General features: G+C 55.8%; 1 protein-coding gene and 1 long non-coding RNA gene across 2 annotated transcripts; one reads left to right on the forward strand and one right to left on the reverse strand.

The window, feature by feature from the left end:
- Positions 1-953: 953 nt before the first annotated feature.
- GUCY2D (guanylate cyclase 2D, retinal) lies at positions 954-14,268 on the reverse strand (the record flags this gene model as incomplete). The annotated part of the gene is made up of 18 exons (XM_081109280.1): positions 13,174-14,268; positions 12,792-13,096; positions 10,249-10,600; positions 9,843-9,927; positions 9,467-9,569; positions 8,988-9,092; positions 7,086-7,166; positions 5,125-5,331; positions 4,875-5,031; positions 4,210-4,359; positions 3,448-3,596; positions 2,736-2,899; positions 2,453-2,645; positions 2,028-2,202; positions 1,655-1,753; positions 1,437-1,531; positions 1,205-1,290; positions 954-1,047 (listed from the first exon to the last, which is right to left on the reverse strand). The coding sequence occupies exons 1-18, from the start codon at positions 13,904-13,906 to the stop codon at positions 954-956; spliced, it is 3,333 nt and encodes a 1,110-aa protein (XP_080965406.1). The 5' UTR covers positions 13,907-14,268.
- Positions 3,631-5,942, forward strand: LOC308532063. The gene is made up of 3 exons (XR_013996956.1): positions 3,631-3,702; positions 3,923-5,295; positions 5,462-5,942. It is a non-coding gene; the product is annotated as an uncharacterized lncRNA (long non-coding RNA).
- Positions 14,269-18,392: the final 4,124 nt, after the last annotated feature.

Raw genomic sequence — 18,392 nt, forward strand, 5'->3', positions numbered from 1 at the left:
TTCTCTGGGGTTGGGGCATCCAATCCCAGAACTTCCTTCCTGGTGCCTTAAGAAGCCCTGGAAAGTGGAGAACCCCACCCCCACATCTCAACATCCTGCTGGTCTCAGGGTCACTGGGGCTGGAGGTCACATGCCCAGTGCCCTGTATCCCAAGGCCAAGCATTCTAAAACCCAGCCGTCAGAGCCAGGGGTGTGGACCCCACCTAGGCCACTCCGCATTTCACCAAGGAGGGGAACCCAAGCCCAGAGAGGGACAAGACCTTCCCAAGGTCACACAGCTGGTTGGCAACCAGATCTTCAAAGGCCCAGAATCCTTGGACAAAAAGCTGCACAGAAGCCACCGGTGGGTAGTAGGCAGATTTGGTCACCTATAGCAGCAACTGTCAGGACGAGGACCTTCTGGGGGTAACCTGAGGGGAGAGGAGTGTGTCAGGGGAAATCGTGGAAAGGAATCATGAGGGTTCACCCAGGAAGGGGAGGGTCATGGGTCAGAGCTTCTTGAAGGCGGGTGGGGGTCGGAAGGGCTTCTGCAGTCATCTGTCCTCTGGTGAATGTTGCCCCCTAGAGTTCTGTCTCTGGAGCAGGACACAGCCTGTGGGGGTGGGGGTGGGGGTGGAGGGCTGGTTGTTGCAGAGGGAGTCAGAGGAGAGGTCACAGAAGGCCATGGTTACAGGGAGTCCCAAGTCTGAGTTCCTGGACCACTCCAGACCTACCCTACCAGAATCTGTGTGGCTGGTGCTCGCCTCCCAGGGGAAAACTCTGGGTTTAGGAACCAGCCTGGCCTCCCTAAGGCAGAGAGAAACCAGGCCCACTGGCTTGGATGGGAAGTTGCAGGCAGGGCTGGTCCTTGAGCTGGGAAAGAGGCGCCGGTCCGGAGGGGCATCTCTCAGAGATGTGCAGCCCCTGGACTCTGGGGAGAGGGAGCCAAGGGGCAGCACCTGTCCCAGCCGACGTCACTTTCCCGGGAACAGCCCCGGCCTCGCCCTCTCCAGTTTCTGGCGCCGCTCGGGGGGTATCTCATGCAGGTTGATGCCGTGGTTGCTGGCCCTGCAGGGAGAGGGCGGCCTCAGGGGTCGGGAATGGGAGTTGGGAGGGCAGGGCCCAGGTCTTGCTACTTGGCGGGGTCAGGCACTGGGCCAGGGGCAAGGAGAAAGGCCGCGCCCTTCGCTCGGAGCTCGCCCGCCAGCGGATGACGGCTCCTCACCCCGGATGCAGGTCTGGCGGTTTGGGGATAGGCTTGTTGAAGCCGCGTCTGCCCACCAGCCAGTACGTTTCCTCCGCGCCCTTGCCCTGGGAAGACACGGGGAGGGGAGGACTCAGGCGGGCTGGGGCGAGGGCGGGTGGATCCCGAGGTCTACGTGGACCGGGGAGACCCGGGTCGGGCGCAGCCAGCGGTGTCTCCCGCCCGGGCGCAGCGCGGGGCGGGCCGGCCTCACCTTCAGCTCCGTGCGGCCGCGCACCTCCGTCTGGAAGCCCTGGTCTAGAGCGCGGAGGATGCGCACGGTGCTCGCGTTCACGTGGATGCGGTAAGCTGGGGCGACAGAGACCGCGATGACCCTGGCTCCACTCCCGCGTCCTCCCCCTGGCCGGCTCCTCCCGGGACCCCACGACGTCGCCCCACCTCCCGCGGCCCCGCCCGCCGCCTCGCACTCACGCAGCCCCGTGGACTCCATGCGCGAGGCGGTGTTGACCGTGTCCCCGAACAGGCAGTACCGCGGCATGGTGAGGCCCACCACGCCCGCCACGCACGGGCCTGCGGAGACGCGGGGTTGGTGGGGAGGAGGGGCCGGGGCTGGAGCTGGCGGCTGGGTGGCGCCGGAGGCCTAGGGGGAGTTTAGCACCCCATAATCTCCACCGGCTGCCCCAAGGACATACTCTCAAGCGTACCCTAATAGCTACAGCTCCCCTCATTGCACCGGAGCGCCTGCACGCAAAGGTAGCTTCACGGCAAGCGCCCGCCCCCCTCCTGCCCGGGAATCCGGAGCCGGGCCGGAGGGGGAGCTCCCAGCGCCGGCGGGCGGGCTCACCCGAGTGCAGGCCGATGCGGATGCGCACGGGCACCTCGGGCATGTGGCGCATGTGGAAGGAGCCCACGGCGCTGAGGATGTCCAGGGCCATGTTGGCGATCTCTGCCGCGTGCCGCTGCCCGTTCCGCTGGGGCAGCCCGGAGGCCACCATGTAGGCGTCCCCAATGGTCTCCACCTGTAGGGGAGGTGCAGGATTTCAGTACTGAGCACCCCGCCCCCCCAAGTGATTGTCCCTTGTCCGGAGGCCTACACTGGGTTTAAGCGCAGAGACACTGGGGATCCTTCGAGCTGGGGGACTGAGCTGGGGGCCGGCAGGAGAGGAGGTCTGGGAAGGAGGGCGGGGCTGGGGGCCTGGGGGCTGAGCGGGAAGGGCTGGGCCGGAAGCCGGCCACCCTGAGGAAGGGCCTGTCCGCTGCACACTCCACCTTGTAGACATCGTGGGAGCCGATGATGGCATCAAAGAGCGTGTAGAGGTCGTTGAGCAGGTCCACTACTTCGATGGGCTCACTCATGGCGGAGATGGTGGTGAAGCCCACGATGTCGCTGAAGTACAGTGTCACCTCCTCGAAATACTCGGGCTCCACAGGTGTCCCCATCTTCAGAGCTTCAGCCACAGACCTAGGGGTGGCCGGCGGTGCGGTTACCCGGAGGCCCCCCCAGTCTGGCTGGATTGCAGCTGCCCTCCCCACCCTTCCCCCTGGCACCCACGGAGGCAGCATCTGCGTGAGGAGTCGGTCTGTCTTCTGCTTTTCCAGCTCCAGCTCCTCCGTGCGCTCCCGGATCAGGTCCTCCAGGTTGCTGGAGTACTGCTCCAGCATCCGCAGCATGGAGTCGATAATGTTGGTCTTTCGGCCCTTGTTGATGCTCTTGAACTAGTCGGAAGAGGAAGCTGGTGTGGCTGCTGAGGACCTTGGCTGCCCTGGCCCTCTCATGGGGCTGTGTTATGCCTGACTCTCTCTCTCTCTCTCACCCATTCATTCGTCGTCAACTCATCAAGCCCCTCCCACACCCAGGATGCCCGGCACTGGGTCTGGCACATTATTAGTAGGCGCACAGGAAATGAGGTCCCATAAGGTCAGCTGGTCTCAGCTAGTAATTGACAGAGCACTGAAACCAATCCATCCTCAGCGGGAGGGCTCCTCCCACATCGCCAATTCCCAGGCCCAGGGTCTTTCTGCCACATTTAGTTATCAATAAATACTGAGCTGAATCAAGTATTTCTCCCACCCACAGCTTCATCTCAGGCTCCAAAGGTCTCTACAGCCCCCACTCTAACTCTGCCCCCACCTAAAGCCCAGTCCTCAGGCTGCCCCTTAGGAAGAGCCTGGGCAGTCCGAGGTCCTGCCAGCCTGCCTTCCTGCATCTCCCCATGTTGCTGACAGGTGGCCAGCCCAGCCTTTGCCCAACCCCAGCCCCTAACCAGGCTGAAGGTGCGGTCCATGGAGGGCCGATGGTCCGGTTGCTCTGCCCAGCACTGTGTCATCAACTGGATGCACTCCATGGGTGCCTGGTCCACGGAAACCAAGGGCCGGCACAGCGGAGGGGGGTTCCGCACCCTCTGCACCACCTCTGGAGGCATGAGGGCACCGTGAGAGGGGGTGCACCAGAACAGAAGCCTGATCGTGGAAGCTCAAGATGGGGGGCCTAGAAGGGGGTCCCTTAAATCAGAGCTTTGGTAAGTGGGGAAGGGATTTGCTGGGTGCAACAAGGGAACCCTGAACCCCCGGGGGACAGGGGGCAGTAAGGTGACAGAGACTACCATTTATTACACATAAGAAGTGAGGACTAGGATGATCGAGTAGCTTGCTGCGTCCTATAGATGATAAATAACATGGATTTGCACCATGTTCAACTGCTCTCTTTCCATCTTCCGCCCGACCCTGCCGCCTCCATAGGCCCTTAAGAACCAGAGAGGAGCCTGTTCCATCCGTTGGGGAGCCGTTTGGAGCCCAGGATCAGGCCGGAGGAAGCCACTGAAGTCTGGCGCCTAAGAGCCGCCCCTGCCTGTCCTGAGGCTGGGCTCTCTACTGCGCGGCCCCTTCAGCCCCCAGCTTGAAGCGAGGCCTCCATAATGACGTCTCAGCACTGGGCTTTCGGAAAAGAGCGAGGCCGGGTCTGGCCAGGCTCTGCCTAGTAGCAAGAGGCCCTTCTAGCCCAAACCCCACGCGAGGGGCGGCCGTACCCGCGGGTGTCAGCGCCAGCATGGCGTAGGGGGCGCTGCGGCACACCACCTCCTGCATGATGATGCCCACGCCGAAGACGTCGCCGGCCAGCGTCCCCCTGCGCTCCAGGCCTGGGTCCCGCAGCAGCTCCGGGGCGGTCCACAGCTGGTCTGGGGCCGGGGAAGAAGGCGTGGGCGCGCGGAGGGCCTTGGGGAACTGGGGACAGACACCCCACCTCCTCCCTTCCCCCAGCCTGAGGCTGGCCCCGCGGGCTGCAGCTTTCACCAGGGGGGACCACCCGCAGCGGGTCTCCGAAAAAGCCCCGCCCTTTGCACCAAGCCCCGCCCCTGGAAGACTCCGCCCCTGGACACAAGTCCCGCCCCGAGAAGACTCCGCCCCGGGCACAAGCCCCGCCCTTAGGCTCCGTCCCACTCGGAACAGACCCGGTCGCCAGGACAGGAGGTCCGCTCCTCAGGGATGAGTCTGCGCCCCGATAAGGCGCCGCCTCTGGGACTTCACCGTCCGCCCCCCTCATCTCAGAGGTCACAAGGCCTTTTCCGTAGCAGGAGTCGCCTCCAGTAGATGAGAGATGGAGAGAAAGCGAGGGCGGAGGGAGAGAAGGGCCTTGAAATGATGGGGACCCCGGGGCTGCTCGTCCGCGCCAGGGGCCGCCAGGGCGTCCTACCCTCCGCGCTGGGAGGCTCTGCTAACACCCTCTGCGCTTCCAGGAGTCGCCCGTGGCCGTGGTCGGTGACTTTAAGCACAAACCTCCCGTCCACCACGCAGTTCCGGGACTTAAGTCGCCCATGGGCCACGCCTCGGTGGTGCAGGTACCTCATTCCCTGGACGGGGTGGGGTGAGAGGCCGCTTCAGCCCCGCTCCCCTGCCCTGTCTCCCCCGCACCCCTCTTTCTGCACCTCCCGCTCCCCGCACACCTTGATGAGGTCCAGTAGCAAGGAGGACTTGAACATCCAGTCCAGCTTGATGTCTCTCTGGGCGAGGAGGTCGTGCAGGGAGCCCCGGGCGCAGTGCTCCGAGACCACGGCCAGCATGCCCTCCCCGGGGGCCGCGGCGCTGTCCGCTCCCCCCGCCAAGAAGAGCCCCAGGTAGAGGGCCACGTTCTCGTGCCGCAGCTCCCGGAGCTGGGGGGGGGGGGGAAGGGGGGAAGTTAACAGGCATTTGCCCCGGGAGCAAGGTGGGAACGAGTGTGTTGTTCAGGTCTGGTTGTGAAGATGGGACGATAGTGGTGAATGGAAGGGCTTTCTTCTACAGACAGCTTCTCGCTCCGAAAAAGACATCTTCAAAGGCTGCCGTTCAGAGACTGAGTATGGGCTTAGTTTAAAGTTATGAATGAAAAGACACCTTTGCACGGGGCATCTGGATCTGGGCAGGTTCTGATTTATTAACCATCAGACTTGGAACGGTCCATGTCTCAAGGAGAAACACCTCATGGAGGAGAAGCCACTGGCACCACCACCCACCCCTTCTGATGTAACAGCCTTTGAGGGAAAAACCAGGGAGAAGCTGCACTGCTTTCCAAAAAAAACACCAGCCGGTTTGGCCCAGTGGATAGAGCGTCGGCCTGCGGACTCAAGGGTCCCAGGTTCGATTCCGGTCCAGGGCCTGTACCTTGGTTGCGGGCACGTCCCCAGTGGAGAGTGTGCAGGAGGCAGCTGATTGATATTTCTCTCTCATCTTTCTAACTCTCTATCCCTCTCCCTTCCTCTCTGTAAAAAAATCAGTAAAATATATTTAAAAAAAAAAACCCACCAGAAATGTCCCTAGTGGATACAGCGTCGGTCTGCGGACTAAAGGGTCCTGGCATTGATTCCGGCCAAGAGCACATGCCCAGGTTGTGGGCTCCGTCCCCAGTGGGGGGTGTGCAGGGGGCAGTCCATCGGTAATTCTCTCTCATCATTGATGTTTCTATCTGTCCATCCCTCTCCCTTCCTCTCTGAAGTCAGAGGTCAATAAGATTATATTTAACAAACAAACAACACCTGAAAAGGCTTGTACTGGGGAGTCAGCTATGCCTGAGACGCCCACCCTCCTCCCCAAGTTCTAGAAGTAGGGGTTGAGTAGTCAAGCTGTGTTCCCAGAGAGCCCTCAAGCAGGCCACACCCACTCAGCAGGACAGAGGCCCTCGCCACTGGGCATGCCGGGAAATGGGGCCAGCAGGTGACTGGTTCCTTTTCTGGCTTTCCTTTGGTTCAATGAAGGGCTTCTTTTCGTCTTAAATGCCTGCCCGCTGTTATTAAGTGGTGATTTACTAGTATGTAGTCCGTTGACCCATACAAGTAGCCCACTTAAGTCACTCTGCAGCCATGACCAAGAGCTTCTGTGGAGGCATCAGGGGAGGAGGCCAGGCCAAGGCTGCATGGTGTTAGGGGTAAGGGGGGCATTAAGGTTGGAGGGACCAGAATAAGCCATTTTATAGCCTCTTTGCCAACCTTCCACTTCACTCAGTATGTATCAACCAGGCCATTCTGCATGAATGAGCTGACAGAACTGGAAACCCATTTTTCATTATCTATCATTCACTCAACAAACATTCATTGGGCCTCTCTGATGTTCCAGACACTGCTGGGTGCTGAAAATATAATGGAGGGGGCTCAGGGAAGCCCTCACACAGCTTTCAGTCTAGAGAGGGAGGCAGATAAGAAATAATCGGGCACACAGATGAACATAAAATTACAAACTATGACCAGCACATCAAAGGAAATAACTGGTGTTATGAGAGAGCATAATGGAAAACCTGCTTTAGAGAGGAGGGGACACTCCACTGAGACCTCTTGATCTCTCCACTTGGGGCCTACCTCTGTGCCCAGCTGCAAAGAGAAGGCAAGAAAGGAGAAATGATGGCCACCCCATACCCCATCATGGGCCCAACTCTTACCTTGGAGAAGGCTGTCTTGGTTGCTGGGCGGATAACTATGTGCTGATCCCCGGGGAATTTCTTCAGCCAAACCCAGTCTCCCTGGAGCAGAAATATGAGCAGTGAACTCAGTTTCTTAAAAACCCATGATGCAAGGAGCCCTAGAGCCCCCATTTCCACTGTCCCAGAACATTTTCCATGTGACAAAGAGTGTCAGGAGCCAGGAGTTTGGGTTTGATGTCTACCAATCCACTTGACAGCTAGCTGGGTGAGAGCCACCCCTGGGTAAGAGGTGCAGAAGGCCGGAAAGACTGTCTCACCACCCAGATGTGCTCACCAAGAGTCCTATTAAGCAAGCCATTGCCAACACAAATGTCATTGAAGTCATAGCTTTCATTACCATCTGTTGCCATGAGAGCACTGTGGTGGGAGTCAGGAGTCTGGGTAGATCAGGCTTTACTATAGACTAATGATGAAGTTTAGGCAGCTCCCCTCAAGGCTCTGGGCCCCACTGGCCCCAGCTGATGGCAGGGCTGGTTCATGGGCATGCGACATATGCAGTCACACAGGGGCCCACACTCAGTAGGCCTGAGCTTGCTTAATAATCTGCTGTTGTCATCTTGAATGAACAAGGGGCCCTTCATTTTTATTTTGCCCTAGACCTTGTAGCTGGCCTTGCCTGTTGATAAGGGATTTGGACAAGAAGAGAATTTGGGGGTTTGATACAGACCCCTAAAAAGCATTTGGAAAGAAAATGAAGACATTTTTAATGGTCGCAGAAACTGAGGGTAGCCCAGCGATGTGGCTCAGTGACCGATGAACCAGTAGGTCATGGTTTGATTTCTTCCAGTTAGGGCACATGTCCGGGTTGTGGGCTCGATCCCACTTGGGGGTGTTCAGGAGGCAGCTGATGGATGGGTATCTATCATCATTGATGTTTCTATCTCTCACTTCCTTTCCCTTCCTCTCTGAAATCAATAAGAATATATATATATATATATATATATATATATATATATATATAAAAAACAACAACACTGAGGGCTATGTTTAGTAAAAAGGGCCAGAGAAGGAAACACTCAACATTCTTTAAGGCACAAGGTAGCCCAATATAGTGAAGAATAACCTGCCCCAAGTGACAATAGGGCTGCCCTGACATATGGCGTGATGACGTCTACATGACTTACCAGCAGTCTCTGCATTCCCTCCGCGACCTGACACTCTGGCTAAACATCCCCTCCCCTTCTGATTGGCTGAGCTCTCCCTCAGCTCTCCTAGAACTTGTTCTCATTATCTCCCACTCATTCCACAACATCAGATTTGCTGAGCCCATAGTTAATGTCCTCATGGCCCTTTGTGACGTTCTTTTTCCCCTCGAAGGCTTGCTGTTCCTGAGTCTGGTTGGAATTGGGTGGAGATGCTAGGTGGGGTCAAAACGTGAGTCTGGTTTGAGTCATGGGTAGCCGTGTCTGGAAACTCCCCATCCTGAACAATCCATGTCCTGGAATTGTCCTTTCTGTGACTGGGGAGCCATATCCCAGATGCCCCTCTGCACCTACCTTTCCTGGGAGGCCTGTGCCCTTCAGTAACCTGAATGCTTATCACTGAGCGGGGAGGGCCAGGGGCTCCCAACACAGTGGGGGATGTTCTCAGTGTCCACACCAGGCTGCATGCTGGTCCCAGCACACTCCCCACCAGGCAGGCTTCTAGCCCCTGGGGCACTGAGGTTGGCCTTTGAGGACGTCTCGCCTGGATCACAGCTAAGTGAAAATCCTGGCGCAGGAGGGATTCCCAGATGCTTCCCTTTCAGAAATGTATGACCTCTCCCTAGATCCTCTTTGGGGGGTCCTATCTCCATTTCCCGAGGATATGACATGACTCTAGGAACAGTTAGCGCTCAGCCTCATTGGGGGTCAGGCTCACCTCATAGAGGCCGATGTTGGAGCTATCCGCAGGCTGGCTGGGGACGCTGCGAATGTCTGACACACTGCGGGCGACCAGACTCGACCGACTGCTACCCTGGGCCACCTGGAGGGTAGAGGTCAATTCAAGGGGTCAAAATATACTCCGAGTCCCGGATATATTGAGTGCTCAGGCAGAGTCCTGGGGGTTAAAGAGGGGAGAGGAAGAAATAGTAATTAGGGAAGGTGATCATGACATTACTTCCCAGGGACACAGCAGTTGACAGTTTACAAAACATTCATTTCTTGTTGGAGCTTCACACTGCCCAGGAAGCAGCCAGGACAGGGCCTGTTCCCCTCAGTGCACACATCAGGCCTGGCCCAGGGCTAGAGCAGACACCAGGCCTCCTTTCCAGTTGGGGTTGGGGTGAGGGCTGGCCCAGGCAGGGGACCAGATACTTAAGGAATCATAGTTGGATCCTGGCTCCCTGCTTCTCCCACCTTTTGAGAGCTGCCCCCTTGTGGGTGGAGGAAGGTGATGTCGTCCAGAGTCAAGATGATCTTGTTGGGGCCTGAGATCATTTGGATGTGAAGTAGCCGGTGCCTGGTAGGGGGAGGAGGTCATCTCCGCAAAGGGGGCCAAGGTGCATGAGAGGAGGCCAGAAGGGGATAATGGTGCTCAGGGGAGGGCAGCCATCCCCAAACCAGACATCCCTTGGGACTATGACAGCCTTCTAGCACCCCTCCCCCCTGTCCCTTTCACATAAACTCTCCCGTCTATCTTGAGTGGACCCAGCCTGCTGTCCTGCTGTACAGTTGCATTTCTGGCATGAAGAGAGCCAAGCTCATCTCCTACTTACCTCACTTCCTTACTCACCTCACATAATGGGCCAGGAAGGCCCCTGTCAGCCCCATCCCAACCACCAGGAGGAAGCCGATAAAGACCAGGCCCGGATCCACTCCTGGAGGGGCAGCGAGAGGGACATTGAGGACCTGGCGGAGGAGAGGCACCCTTTCTAGGGAAGCAAGCAGTCATGCCATATCCTGGAGGCTCCTGGACAGGGGGAGGGGAGCCAAGAAAGGGAACTAGCGAAAGGTCGTGAGTTCTGCTAAGGGGGAGCATCTGGGAGCCAGAAAGAGGGCTTTAGGGGCTCAGCAAGAGAGGGGTCCCAGGAGGACCTGAAAGGGCCTTATGGAGGAGTTACAGGAAGAGTTCACTGTCTGTCCCCACTTTGTGGGAGGTGCCTGGTGACTGTCCTAGTGGAGGCTGTGTTTGCCCTCACCTCCGTTGCAGATGATGTCTGGGTCGAACCAGCAAGAGGGATCGGGCCCAGGCCCCTGGCCCCCTCCAGGGAAATGCACTGGGGTCCCAGCAGAGCGGAAGGAGCCCCGGGTGGGGTCCAGCATGTATGTGGCGAACAGCTGGTCCCCCGCCTCATCTGTGTCCAGCAGCACAAGCGGGGGCTCCTCGGCTCCGCCCAGGGCCCCGCAGAAACCCGGGACCTGGGCATCCTGGACGTGGTGGGCCACAGCTGCTCCGGACACCCAGCTGCCACCTACCGCCGCCCGAGCTCGCGCCACGCCCCCCGCCAACAAGAAGACCGCATCATAGATGGTGCCGAAGAGTGGGGATACCTGGGGAAGGAGAAGGGGCTCAGGGTGTGGGGTCACGGCCCATAAACAGACAGCCCTTCTCCTTATCTTCTCCTGGGGCCCTTCAAGCCCTTGACTGTTCTCACCTCCTAGTGGTTCCCCACATCCTATTGTCTATGTCTTCCTCTCTCCCATTGGCTATCCCATTTCCTTTCCCCACGGACCCTCCTCCTTCTCAGCATTCTCACTCTTCTCACCATTGGTGAATTCTAACTCTCCTTTACCTACAGATCCTCTCTTCCTTTTCCTGTTGGTTGCCCTGGATATATTTTTAATTGATTTCAGAGAGAGGAAGGACGAGATAGAAATATCAATGATGAGAATCATTGATCAGCTGCCTCCTGTGCGCCCCCTACTGGGGATCAAGCCAGCAACCTGGACACGTGCCCTGACTGCACTGGAAACATGACCTCCTGCTTCATGGTTGATGCTCAACCACTGAGCCATGCCAGCCGGCATGAATATATTTTTAATATCATTACCTACCGTTCACCTAAAAGCCTTCTTTCCCATCTTTGGTGAGCTCCTAATTTCTACTTCAGTCTTTTCGTTCCCCAGGACCTTATGGAACCTCTCTATGGTCCCAGCTCTCACAGTGCCAGGCAGTAAGTAAAGCACAAGGCATGTATCGGTAGACAAGACAGAGTCCCTGTCTCGGGGAATCTCTCCTCTGGTTGGGGAGACAGATAAGGATGTTAAGGCAGGACAATGAGTGAGGTCCAGTAACCGAGATAGTTGTGGAGACAGGAAGAAGGGCCCTAACCCAGGCAGAGTCTTCTGGAAGGAGTGGCCCTCCCTCAGGAAATGGGCCAGAATTATCTAGGGGACAGACAGCTGGTGCAGGAGAGCAGGAACAGTGCAGCCAGCAGCACAGAGGCGAAAGAGAAGGACCCATTTAGGGGAACCAAACTAGCTGGTCTGATTGAAGTTCAAGGAAGATGGAAGAGAGAGGAACCGCAGACCGGTCAGCTGTGGGACGAGACCTGCGTTTATCCTGCAGGAGAAGCCCTCGGAGGCTTTGAACAGGGGCGTGACAGTCACATTTCTGAAGTTCCAGCTGGTGGGTGGGTGGAGAAAGGCCTGGGACAGGTGAGTGCTGAAACAGGGGCCATGTGGAAGATTCTGTTTTGAGGTTTGGACCAGAGAGGGTGTGGCCTGAACCAGGGCAGTGACCGTGGGAATGGAGAAAGTGGATGGATTTAGAAGTAAACGTGACAGGACTTGATGCCTTGCTTACTGAGAACTAAAGAGGGTTTTTTTTCTTTTCACCACTTTCTCCACTCTCTCTCTCACTTTCATTCCATCCCACCTCTGTTCCTCTTCCCATTCCTCCCCTCCACGGGCTACCCCAAATTTGGGTGGGGAGTATTTCAACCCCCCCTTCACTTATAGCCCTCTCTCATAGGGCCCTTTTAGTTGTTAGTTTTCTGCCCACTGACATCTAAATTCCCTTCTATCTTAGTGGCTTATAGCCCCCCTTTTATGCATGGGGTGGGGCTAGATGGTCTGAACTGGCATTCTGGGTTCTCAGGGAATCCTGGGTATTAGCTGGTTTCAGGAATAAGCTGTGGATCTAAATGATTATGGAAGCTTTTGGCTCCGCCTAAGGACCTTTCCGCTTCTCACGAGACGTCATGGCTCTCAAAAGGTTAAAACCACCAGACGAAGGCCCCCCTCACCCCCCCCCCCCCCAGGGAGCACCTCTGAAATGGGCATGGGGGTTGGATCTGCACCCTCTCTCCTTCTTGCTCTCTTAAGAGCACCAGCTGTTTATTACGGACTGCACGGCTCGGGGTGTTGGAGGCTGGTGGTGTTGGGGGCGGGTTTACTTCAAGGGGACGGCAAAGATGCTGCAGAGTTTAGGTTCACTCCTCGAGCTGGGCTTGAGAGGTCTCATTTCAGCCTCTCGGGAAACAATCTCAAAACACTGCGATGCCCCACGCAAGCTGGGCCGGAGCGTTCACACTACCCAGGAGTCTCCAGAGCAGGTGGAGCTGCTAGTTATTCTCTCCCCGTTGCCGTCCCCCTCTCTCCCATTGACTCCATCCTCCTCTCCTGCCATGACTGTATCCACTTCTCCACTCATTGCCCCCAGCCTCCTTGCCCCAAGTTGGCCATCCTCTGCTTCCTCCCCAGCTCTCCCCCGCTCTCCTCTCCTCCCTGGTCCCTCTACCTGCTGCAGATTAAGGTCAGGGGGCAGCTCCCGCTGCTCCTGGGCCCTGCGCAGGGCGCCCAGCACGCTGCCTCCCGGGGCACAGCGGCGCGTGAGGGTGAGCACCGCATCGTGGGCCCGGCGCAGCTGTGAGCTGTTGGCCAGCACGGACAAGGCCTCCGGGCCCGGGGACACGGCGTAGTGGAGCGTGTCGAAGGGCAGGAAGACCAGGGCGCCGTCGGCCAGGCCCAGCTCCGCTGCAGCCTCCAGGAGGCAGCGCTGCTCCTCGCCACCCAGCAGCACCGAGTGCATCACCATGATCACCGCTGTGGACACAGACGCTCCGCTCCGGATCCGCCCGGGCCAGCGGCACCATCCACCGCCGCCCCCGCGGGGAGCCTACCTCTGACTCGGGGCCCCTCCTGGACCCTCCTCAGGGCCTCCCGGGCTCCAGACAGATTCGGGGGCTCCATGGCTGTCACCAGGGCAACGGGCAGACCCCGGGCCCTGAGAGCCGCGGCGAGGGAGCGTCCCGCCTCCACCCACAGGTCCTGGGGGGCGGTGACCAGGGCCACGCGCGCCCAGCGGAACGCGCGCAGGAGGGCATAGAGGGCATCCGCCGCGGGCGTCACAGCGGGGGCCGTGGTGCCCGCGGCCCGCGTCCCGGGGCAGCCCCAGGGCAGCAGCGCGACGCCCGCCTCCTGGGCCAGCAGCTCGGCCGGCCGGCAGGCGGCAGGGTTCACGGGACCCACGAGGCCCGAGACGCGGGCCAGCGCGGAGGCCACGGCGCCCAGCGAGCCCGGCGTCCGGCACGGCTCCTGCAGCAGCGCCACCTCGAAGCGGGGGCCGCGCGCCCGGGCCGCGTCCCGGTTCAGGCGGCCGGCGGCCAGGCGGGCGGCCAGGGCCGGGCGCGCGCGGGCGAAGATGGGGTCGCAGCCCCAGGGGCCCAGCACCCCCACGGTGAACACGGCGGCGCGCGCCGGCGGCGGGAGCAGCAGCAGCGGCAGCAGCAGCAGCTGGAGCCCAGGCCGCCCGGGCAGCACCCGCGGGAGGCGGGGAGCGGATGGAGCCCGCCGCGCGGGGGCGCAGAGCCGGGCGTCCGGACGACCACCCGCGAGGACGGCGCCGGCGGTCATTGCCCGCTTCTGTGGCAGGAGCAGAGCAGGGAGAACGATGAGACAGCCCCCCCCCCCCGGCTCTCTCCGCAACCCCCCCGTTTCTCAAAGCCCAGTTAACCCAGTATCTCCACTTCCCCTCCTCTGGCTTGGATGACAAGATGGGGTCCAGGGCATGGTCTAGAGCAGTGGTTCTCAACCTTCCTAACGCCGCGACCCTTTAATACAGTTCCTCATGTTGTGGTGACCCCCAACCATAAAATCATTTTCGTTGCTACTTCATAACTGTAATTTTGCTGCTGTTAGAAATCGTCATGTAAATATCTGATATGCAGGATGTATTTTCATTGTTACAAATTGAACATAATTAAAGCATAGTGATTCATCACAAAAACAATATGTAATTATATATGTGTTTTCCGATGGTCTTAGGCGACCCCTGTGAAAGGGTCGTTCGACCCCCAAAGGGGTCGCGACCCACAGGTTGAGAACCGCTGGTCGAGAAGCCACCGCACCTCCCAACCCTTCGCTTCCGGTTCCCTGTTTGTCTGCCCCTCTCCCCTCGTCAGGGCCGCCGGGAGGGGGGCCGGGTCGGGGGTCAGAAGGGATAGGCCAGCGCCCTCCTTAAATGCCCAGGGGGAGAAGGGACCCCAGTGCGCGCGGAGAGGCCTTTGCCACTCACCGTAAAGTAGGGGCGCGGGCCCAGGGCCAGGTGAGGGGTCACACGCCCTCCCACAGGTGTCCTCTTCCAGCCGGGCCCAGGGCGGGGCTGTGGGAACAGCTAGCCCGAGCCCTTAATCTACCTAAGCTGATTAGCACCCCTTAACCAGGCAGGGAGGGGCTGGAGGAAGATGGGGCTTTGGGGGGGGGGGGGCGGTATCTGGCCTGGATTCCAGATTCTTTCCCCCAAACCTCCCAACGCCCCGACCACAACCCCAGCATAAAAGAAGCTACAGGTCCCCTTTCAGGCTGCAGCCACTACTCTGCTCAGCCTGAAAAGTGAGGAGATTGTGCCCACGGACACCTGTGGGCTCTCTGTCCTGGGGTGGGAGTTCTCAGCTCCATTCCCTCCAATCTTTTTTCCAGTTTTTTGGTTTTTAAGATATTTTTATTGATTTCAGAGAGGAAGGAAGAGGGAGAGAGAGATAGAAACATCAATGATGAGAGAGAATCATGGATCGGCTGCCTCCTGCAAGTCCCCCACTGGGGATCGAGCCCACAACCCGGGCATGTGCCCTTGACCAGACTCAAACCTGTGATCTTTCAGTTCGCAGGCCGAAGCTCTATCCACTGAGACTAACCGGCTAGGACCTGTTCCCAGTTTTGCCAGTTAAAGGCCAAGCCCCATCTCTTGGCTGGCAAAGTCTGTACCCCAGAGACCAAACCCAATCCAGCCCACCTGCCTACCTTCTCTTGCCTGCCCATGCGGGGGTCTCTGACATCCACCTCTTGGTGCCTAGAACGCCATGTGCCTGGCCTTGGGAAGGCAGAACCCCAGGAGGCAGCGGAAGGAACTCTGGCCTTGAGCAGATCTGGGTAGATTCCTCCTTCCTGACTTTGTGACCTTGGGAACACTGCTTAATCTCTTGGCGGTTTGTGTGAAAGTCACCGGTGACAATGAATATAATTTCCTAGATGACAAAAATAAACCAATTTTAAAGAAGAATGTGATGGGCAACTTGCCCTACTGCATATCAAAATTTATACAAAGCTATAATGATTAAGATACTTTATAATATTGGTTTAGTGATTAACAAACAGACCATGCGACGGAATGGAAAGCACTGAAAACAACAACACAGCAAGCCCTGGCCGGGTGGTTAGACCATCGGCCTGCAGATCAAGGGGTCAAGACACATGCCCGGGTTTCGGGCTCCATCCCCAATGTGGCATGCAGGGGGCAGCCAATCAATTCTCTCTTGTCATTGATATTTCTCTCTCTTTCCCTTCCTCTCTGAAATCCATTTTAAAAAATGGAAAAAAAATTTTTTTCAAAGAGTGTTAAGACCTCAGGGGATCCTCTGTATGTATGAAATATTTTATAATTAAAAAAAAATATTTTGCCCTAGCCAGTTTGCCTCAGTGGATAGAGTGTTGGCCTGTGGACTGAAGGGTCCCAGGTTCGATTCCGGTCAAGGGCATATGCCCAGGTTGCAGTCTCGATCCCCAGTAGGAGGTGTGCAAGAGGCAGCCGATCAATAATTTTCTCTCATCATTGATGTGTCTATCTCTCCCTCTCCCTCTCCCTTTTTCTCTAAAGTCAATAAAAATATATTTTAAAAATATTTCAATTTTGAGAAAGACAAAATCACATAATCTCACTCATATATGGAATCTAATGAACAAAATAAACTGATGAACAAAATATATCTAGAGACAGAAGCATGGAACAGACTGGAATCTCAGAGGGAAGGGGGGGTGAGTAGGTGAGTGGGATGAGATCAAACAAAGAACTTGTATGCACATATGCATAACCCATGGACACAGACAATAGGGTGGTGAAGGCCTGGGGGGTGGACAGGAGGCTGACTAGAAGGGGTCAATGGAGAAAAAAAGGGGACATATATAATACTTTCAATAGTAAAGATTTAATTTTCAAAATGTTTTAATTTTTAAATGAAAATTTTTAATGTTTGACCAGTAGTTAAGTCTCAAAATTGATTAGGTGTCAATGTTCATTGATATAGTCCTGGGCATCCTACTTTCCATAAGGGTTATTTCCCTTAAATCTCTCCTCTACTGTCACAACTTGGAATTGTGGGTGCTCCACCCAACCCTTCCATTTCACAGATGATGAGATTGAGGCCTGGAGACTGACTGGGCTTAATCCATAATCTCCTGATTGTCCTCGAGGGTTCGTGAAAGGACAGGTAATGTAGATAGGGATGAGGAGCAGAATTTTTTAAACTTTGTTTTTATAGTAAAACATGTATCATATAAAATTTACCATTTTAGGCATTTTATAAGTGTACAACTCAATGCTATTAAAAATATTCACATGGTTTTGCTACATCACCACTACCCATCTCTAAAACCTTTTCATCATCGCAAACCGAAACTCCATACCCAGTAAACAGTAATTTCTCATTTCTCCCTCCCCCAGCCCCTTGGCACCTACTGTTGTACCGTCTCTATGAATCTGACTACTTTAGGTACCTCATATAAGTGGGGTCATACAGTATGTCTTGCTTATTTCACTTAGCATAATGTCCGCAACGTTCATCCATGTTGTAGTGTGTCAGAATTTCCTTTCTTTTTAAGGCTGAATTGTATGTCTGTACCACATTTCGTTAATCCATTCATCTGTCCATCAACACCTGAGTTAGTTCCACCTTTTGCCTATTGTGAATAATGTTGCTATGAACATGGGTTGCAAAACATCTGTTTGAGTCCCTACTTTAAATTTTTTTTGGGTATATTCCTAGCAGGGGAATTGCCGGATCATATAAAAGTTCTATTTTTAATTTTTTGAGGACTCTGCCATACTGTTTTTCCGCAGCGGCCGAACCATTTTATATTCTAGGGGCAGAATATTTTAAATCCATCCTGGTCCCCATGCCAAGGCTGCCCAGCCAGCCACCAGGCTGCCCAGCCTTCCCAGTGACTCAGATCAGAGCTTGTTTGTGTTTGTTTGTTGCTAAAAAATGTGCTGAAGCAAAACAACCCTCTTACAGAAAGGGCGGGGCCGCCCTTAAAGGAGCAGTTGCTGGGAGTTACCAGAGGTCAGGTTTATATTTAAAGTCCTATAAATAACTCCGCCGCAGGTAGAGCTCCTGCCTGGCCGGAAGGTCGCCCTTTCTGTTTCTTTAGAGGGAAAGGGAAATGTCTTTCTTCTGAGATTGTTCGTCCCTCCTCCACCCTCCATAAAGTCATGGGCTGTGGAGTCGACAGAAGGAATTAGACGTTTCTGCTTGTGGAGTAGACAAGTCGGGGTGAGGTGGGGTGGGGTGGCGGGTGGAAGTCTCATTCCTGAAAAACAGTTCAGGTTGAGTTAAAAATAACACTAAATCCAAAAAATAGAAGGGGAAAGCCAGGATTCCATCAAACTGCAGTTTGTAACAGAGAATAGTGAGGAGAGAACAGAAATATATAGTCTCCCTATGAAATTAGAAAATAAAATTTAAATTACCATTTTTTTTTGTTCTTTCTGCCTACAGAAACAATGCGTGTTTCTTGTACAAGTTAAAACGTACGTATTTTGTCTTTTAATTGTTCTTGTAGGTTCTTCTATTATATGTCTAACTGGTTGTTGCTTATTAATTTCTATTTTTCTCTTTATAATATCCCTTGGGCATTTTCCCATGTTCTTATAGGTTTACCTCATTTCCCCATGTTCTTGAGTATAGATTTACCTTATTTCCTTAAGTAGTGTTTTTCTGTTTAAATGCATATAAACATTAGGATCAGGAGATGGGGAGATTATTCTGAATTATCCAGATGGGCCCTAACTGCCATCACAACTGTCCTAATAAGAGGGAGGCAGAGGGAGATTGGAGAGAGAAGGAAG

Source organism: Myotis nattereri (assembly GCF_964212035.1).
Source record: "Myotis nattereri genome assembly, chromosome: 16".
In the NCBI taxonomy this organism is placed as follows: domain Eukaryota; kingdom Metazoa; phylum Chordata; class Mammalia; order Chiroptera; family Vespertilionidae; genus Myotis; species Myotis nattereri.